The sequence below is a fragment of the Lottia gigantea genome, assembly GCF_000327385.1.
Source record: "Lottia gigantea unplaced genomic scaffold LOTGIsca_8, whole genome shotgun sequence".
Taxonomy (NCBI): domain Eukaryota; kingdom Metazoa; phylum Mollusca; class Gastropoda; family Lottiidae; genus Lottia; species Lottia gigantea.
The window spans coordinates 2,871,972-2,879,420 of NW_008710662.1; the positions used below are offsets into that span (position 1 = coordinate 2,871,972).

General features: G+C 30.4%; 1 protein-coding gene across 1 annotated transcript; it reads left to right on the forward strand.

Moving 5' to 3' along the window:
- Positions 1 to 488: 488 nt before the first annotated feature.
- On the forward strand, positions 489 to 5,339 carry LOTGIDRAFT_108452 (hypothetical protein; the record flags this gene model as incomplete). Its single annotated transcript, XM_009066991.1, has 12 exons — positions 489 to 717; positions 1,091 to 1,183; positions 1,496 to 1,587; positions 1,876 to 2,007; positions 2,247 to 2,335; positions 2,581 to 2,680; positions 2,896 to 3,059; positions 3,283 to 3,361; positions 3,607 to 3,732; positions 4,093 to 4,231; positions 4,571 to 4,735; positions 5,149 to 5,339. 12 exons carry the CDS (start codon positions 489 to 491, stop codon positions 5,337 to 5,339), a joined length of 1,599 nt encoding a protein of 532 aa, XP_009065239.1.
- Positions 5,340 to 7,449: the final 2,110 nt, after the last annotated feature.

Genomic DNA, 7,449 nt, shown 5'->3' on the forward strand with positions numbered 1-7,449 from the left:
TTGTTGAGATTCAAGTCTGGATATTCACTTGTGTCAGCAATTTGAGTACCATTACTAGTGGCATGTTGTCAACTTTAAGCTAGTGCGCCTCTGACTGCATGCATGGCTTCTTTTTTATACTACATGACATCTGCCTCAGATTGGTTGAGGCTGCACACACTTGGTCTTATTCAGTTGTCAAGTTGTAAAGGTATAATGCAATTATTGACTGGAATGTTTTTATGTAATACATAGCTTGATAATTTTAACTGAAAACTTCTGTAACAACCTATTCAGATGCATATCATTTGTCTGAATAGAAAAATCTTTGAAATTGGTTAAATTATTGAAATAAAACACTTTTCTTTGTTCTGGAAATGATTGGAATTGGGAATGTAATTTTCTGCAAGCTTAATGTTAATGATTGATTCAATAATGTTTATTTTTTGCATGCATTTCAATTCCTTTTTGATCTTGATAACCTATATTTTTGTTATATTCATTTGCAGATGACCGATCCTGTAGGAAATGCTAATCACAGACTTAAATCCTATAAAAATCTGGCATTAGATTCGTCAGAGTTACGGAGAAGGAGGGAAGAGGAAGGTATTCAGATTCGTAAACAGAAACGTGATCAACAGTTATTTAAGAGGCGAAATGTTTCTATGCCAGCACCTGGTGAAGATATGACAGTTAGCGATGTCCAGGAAAATACAGTGTCATCCTCTTCTGCAGTAAGTTCTCTTTTATTCTGAAAGAAGATTTTCATGTCAATAAACTGTTCAAAGCTATCTGTAAGGAATGATCATGGTGTAATGTTATGCAACAGGAAATTTCTTTATCATGGAAGGCCAAATTTTTTCATTATAACACTTGCCTTTGAAATGTGACTTACAGAAAGGTAAAACTTTTTCAACGTTTGTTTTATGTAAATATGATCAACTCAGTAACTACCAGTCTCATAATCTTAAAGATATAATTCAAAATACATCTTTTGGTATGGCTTAAATTTGTGTGTGTCACCTGGTAAAACAACTGCTTTACATACTGAAATGATATCTTTAATTGTAGTAATTGTATTGTTAATGATTTTGCTCCATTTTTCAGGGAGGGATAACTCCAGAAATGGTGCAAGCATTATACAGTGATAATACTGAAGAACAGGAAGTTGCTACCCAAAAATTTCGAAAACTCTTATCTAGAGGTAAATATTGTCTTATAAACTTGAAATGAATACAGAATTTGAGGCTGATACTGGTAGATTAGCATTAAAGTTTCAGATGAATTTGTATTATCCCAAAGATTTGTCCGAAGTTTGGTGCTTTGAGAATGTTGTTGCTCTTACATCTCCAACAAATATTCATGAAACAAACTACAATCTATAGAAGACAACTTGTACTGGAATTTTCTAATAGATTGCAAAAACCACACTCAAAGATTTTGGAATTGTGTGAGTTTTTTATAGACTACAGGCCTATTATTGTTACTGAAAATTATTTTAAGCATTTTATTTCAGAACCAAACCCACCTATAGATGAAGTAATTCATACAGGAATGGTTCCTAAATTTGTTGAGTTTTTACAGAGAGACGGAAGCTGGTCTTTACAGGTAGGGATTTATAATATGAAATGGATAAAAAAACTGATAATTATATGAGTAAATTTATATGACTGAAATGACTAGTGAAAATTATTGAAGTTTAGAGAAAGGGCGTTGCACTTGGAGTGTTACCGAATCTGAAATTCAAATTATAACTTTACTCTGACTTGAAATTAAGGCCTAACTTGATTTTGATCAATGTAGAAATACTTCAGAATTTTCAAAGCTGTCATCTGAAACAACTGTTAACATATAACACTATATAACACATGTATTGTATTTTATTAATGTTTATAGTTTGAAGCAGCATGGGCGTTAACTAATATAGCATCAGGTACATCTCAACAAACTCGTATAGTTTTAGAGGCAGGAGCTGTACCTATATTTATTAGATTATTGAGTTCAGATATAGAAGACGTTCAAGAACAGGTACTTTAATGTTGTTATTTCATAGCTGAATCAATTATATTGTTTCATATGATCTAATATCATCAATTTCACAAAATGCTCATTAGTAAAGTTGCCTATCCTCTTTTTAGATGCAATATTGTTAAAGCTAAATTACTATGAAGTCAAAGGAGTGTTTGTGTGGCACTATGTGCTTCATTTTAGATTCCCACTGCTTAATTCTCAAACTTGTATTAAAGTGTTAATATATTATATTATAGGCTGTGTGGGCTTTGGGCAATATTGCAGGTGATAGTCCTGAATGTAGAGACTATGTTTTAAATGAAGGAATACTAGTACCCTTATTACAGTAAGTACAGAATTCGAATTCTTTGTACAATATTCTTCAAAACATGGAGTTTTAATGGTGGAAATCATGCAATTTGCACAATGATTTTTATTCCTGTACCCTTTGGTTACCACTGAAACATATGGAAATTATATTAGTTGAACAATGGTATGTAAAAAAAAAAAGAAATGCTATTTAGATATATGAGCTTACCTATATCAATATTGTTACAATTTGCTGTAAAGAAATATTGGCTATTTATTTAGATTATTAAGTAAAAGTACTAGTTTATCTATGACAAGAAATGCTGTATGGTGTTTATCTAATTTATGTCGTGGCAAGAATCCACCACCTGATTTTGTCAAGGTAATTATTGTTTTTATATGCCCACATTGTGTTCATAATTTTTTGTGCGAGAGTTTTGAAGTTGTGAAAAGTTGTGAGGCTACAGGTTTGATGCGATGAAATTTAGAATGTATTTGTGTATTGGTAAAGTAAAAGAAGTATTTGTCCAACCAATTGAAGTGGTTGTTCATGGTTTATTTATATACAGTATTAATGATGGTTTGCCTCTATTATAGGTATCACCAGCATTACCTGTACTGGCTAGATTGTTATTTCATACTGATAAAGATGTTTTAGCTGATGCTTGTTGGGCTTTATCCTATTTATCTGATGGACCCAATGAAAAGATACAGGCTGTAATAGATTCAGGTGTATGTAGAAGACTAGTCGAATTATTAATGTAAGTCTTATAAAGGTTTATTTTCATGTTTTAAGCTTACTTATTGAATAAGTAGAAACATTTGTAGCTGATCTATTTCATTTTCAAAGTTTGTACTTTGACAAGACAGCTACACCCCTTTAAGTGAAAATAAGAATGTCTTAAACTTCCAGTCATTTCATAATGTGCAAACTTCAATATTTTACTTGTCTTTTCTAATGAATTCTATTGCTCACTATTGTAGGCATACTAATCAAAGTGTGGTTGCAGCAGCATTAAGAGTTGTTGGTAATATAGTAACAGGAGATGATTGTCAAACACAGGTACAATTGTTTTCGTTTTTGGTTCTCAAATAGATTAGAAAAATGTTAAATGCAAATAGGAAAGTCTTAAGTGCCTTAATCGCTGATCGCTTCACTATTTTGTATGGTAATGATTTTATTGATTTTATTTTCCTGGTTATTGCCTGTATAAATGTTTCAATTTTAACCCTAGATTCTAATCAACTGTATTGCTAGTAAATGTAAATGAGGATGAGTTGTTGTCAACTAGTTATTATTTTCTGTAGGTTATATTGAATTGTTCAGCTCTACCTTGTTTATTACATCTATTGGGTAATTCTAAAGAAACAATACGTAAAGAAGCTTGTTGGACTATATCCAATATAACTGCTGGTAATAGAGTACAGATACAGGTTAGTCATCATTATCATATGTTGTTTTACTAGCAGGCTCTATAATGGCAAGATAAAAAAAATTTCTTTTCTACCGAGATAATTAACAATAAGATTAGAGCCTTTTTGTACTTCTCGAACAAGTAGCTGATTTTCCTTTGAAACCATTTCATGTGACATATACCCTATAGTCATTTCCACCTACTAGTTTTCTTGGTCATCTAAAAATATGATCAAACTCATTATCACCCCCTTAATCATGGATTATTTTAATAACGGTTTAATTAAATAATGTCAAGACCTGTATTTTGATACTATTTAATGAACATAATATTGTTGATAATATGTGACATTATCAATGTGAACCATTTCTAATTTTAGGCTGTTATTGATGCCAACATCTTCCCTGTTTTAATTGATATATTGGGTAAAGCAGAGTTTAAAACTAGGAAGGAAGCAGCATGGGCTATTACTAATGCTACTTCAGGTGGCTATCCTGAACAAATCAGGTATGTACATTGTACGACAAAATCTTAGCCATCTAGTTGATGAAGTTTTTTTAAATAGTGTTGAATTCCAGACAGACTTGTCTTGTGCCTGTGAAAAAACAGATTGATATGTCACCTAGCCTGGCAAACTAACTTGAAACATTGTATTATATTGAAATTTAAGAAAATATGTTACATAGAAAAAGATGGAATTAGTCTCTTAAATGTCTATTGAAAGCAGATTTCAAGATGATCAACATTTCACTTCTCTTCATTTCAAAATGACCCATTTGTGTTGCTTAGGTTTTGTTTTGTAATGGTAGTTTGATCTGATGTATCATAATTTTTTGTTAATTTCAGATTTTTAGTAGATCAAGGCTGCATACCACCATTATGTGATTTATTAACTGTAATGGATAGTAAAATAGTACAAGTTGCTCTCAATGGTCTAGAGAATATACTAAGATTAGGAGAACAAGATAAAAAGAATACCAATAATCTCAATAGTTATGCTGTACTGGTTGAAGAATGTTATGGTAAGTATAAATTGATTGCTTTGTAATTTGATTATTATTAGTTTGATTAAATTGTAATTTAGATAAATTGATTACTGTGTATAGAGATATCCTTGATTTTTATTGTTCATTTGCCAGGCATTATTATAGTTTATTGCTCACTGTTAGCTCACAGCTAAAATGATGAATTTATAAATAGTTTTGTCAACTAAGAGTAGTCCAATATAATATGAAAAACAGACAAGGGATTTCACCACAGAATCAGTGAAAAAATACCTTCTTTTACCTTTGAATCATATTTTTGTTGACAGTTTTCTCTTGTGACTTACAATTCTTTAAACTGGGAATATTTTATGGAATTATATTTTTTTGTGACTGATTTAATATAAGTGTATGCTATCACCATTAACCATGTTAATTTTATGTATTTATAGGTCTGGATAAGATAGAATTTTTACAGAGTCATGAGAATCGTGAAATCTATCAGAAGGCGTTTGATATCATTGACAGATATTTTAGTTCGGAAGAAGAAGATAAAGCAATTGCACCTCAAGTTGATGAGAATAACCAACAATTTCAGTTTGGAACCCCACAAAATGCTCCAATGGGAGAGTTCATGTTTTAAACTACAACTTATGACAAGAAATTTTCCAGCATTCACTTACTACCAACTGAGTATTGGCTGTCCTCAGGTCAACCTTCTCGTATCAAGGCAGAATCACCTGACTCTTTGACCCTGAAACTTTGAATTCTATGGCAACTGAGGATAATCAACCTCTTTTCCCAAGATTTTGTGATATCTGATATTGGATATGTACCAATTGATGACCCAATCAACAGCCCTTTTTATAGGGTTTTCTCAATTGTGAGACACTAAAGATTTGATAGAACTATGTTCTAAGATCTACTGTGATCGACTGTGTTACAGAATATAAAAAAACATGTGATACTTTAAAAAAAATCAAACTAAAAGTGGTGTATATTTTGTTTAGAATTCCTCAGATGGAAACTGAATGTTGATGAGATTTTGCTAAAAAGAAAATAAACTATCAATTGCCATAATTACTTAAAAAGGCTGCTTTATTTTTATTCACAAACCAATATGTGCTTATTATGGAACTATTTTGGGTGATATAAATAGTTATTTGCTGAATTAAACCCAGTTTATCAAGAAGTAAAATAGATATATGACAATATATTATCATACCGTCATGGTTCTCAACAATTTTAATTTTTATTTTCAAGTCAAGTGCTTTGTTTTGTATTGTGAAATATTTTCTACATTTTCAATGATCTAGAATTTTTATCCTTATTGACAATGGAGATGATGAATTGATTTAATTCTTTCAGCGATGTTATATAAAATCATGTTCAAATACTTAAATATGATTTAAGTGTGGTGCTCTTATACGCAGTTCATGCTTAAGTTGGAAATGACCGGTGGGAAATGATCCACAGGCAACTAAAATTAGCGTAAATTTGTATTTGAACTCTTTTATGGATGCTACAACTGCTTATTTAGTTAACAAAGCGAAAGGAATGTATTGCTGGCACACAATCTCATTTGCATGACAGGCTTAATTTTTTTCTAGTTTTGTGGTTTCTTACACCTGTTTTCTGCTGCTGTTGAATTATTATGTTTCCAAGGCAAGTTTAACACAAGACAACATTAACAGCTTCTAAATGCTTACTTAATTACCTAAATATGTTTTTTGTTTTTTTTAATAGTCATTTATTACGATGAAAATACTGATCTGTGTCAAATAGATCTTAAAACATTAATTAATGATTTTGTGTCTTGTGCTTTTAGTAGTAATCCAACAATTACCCCTCTGTCCGTCCCTTATTCATCAGATGTAACTTGCTTAGTAACTAGATGCTGATTTCACTGCCTAAAATAAAATATTTTCTATATTGCAATGATAGAAATAGTTATGAATAACATAGTTTAAAAATCACAAAAATGATATGTTTTGTGTGTGATTAAAGGGTAGATTATATAACTCATTTCTTAAAATTATTTGATTATTAAATTATGTTATAATTAAGGTTTTAACTGCTTTCTTCCACTATCTGTCTATTATCTGGTTTAACCAAAGTATTTTATAATATTTTGTATATTTTTAGGTATAAATGATGTATAATAATAATATGTTGTGACATTTGAGTTGAATTTAATTTTATAATTTAAAAATAGGCTGTATTTTCTTGTAAATTTAAAACTTGCTGAATATTTGATAGCTCTTATAGTGAAAAAACACCATTTGGTTTGTGATGAACATTCTTGGTGAATGAAATATTTTCTGAACAACTCCAGCAATTTGAATGTTCAATTTCATTTTCAGTTTACATAAGGATAATGTATGCCATTTTGATGTTTTCAGATTTTTGATTGAAAATTCTGGATTCAAACCTTACAGTAGTATTATTGTATTGTAGATAATTATTAAACAAATCAAGCCTATTTCAAGAGACTGAAGTATAAACCTGATGCAGCCAGTACAACTCTATGCAGAATATTGTATTTGAGCTAGTAATCACCCTGAAAACATATTTATATAACTGAATGTCCTAAACCAACTAGGAATAGTTCTATTTGTTGTTTTGTTTCAGAACTTAGATAGAAACCTTGTTTTGTTTGTTCACTCACAAGTCTCTGATTTTAATGTTAATTAGAGATATATTAGTTTTTATTTGAAAATATCTTAACAGGCAATGTCTGGTCTTCAAAGTGC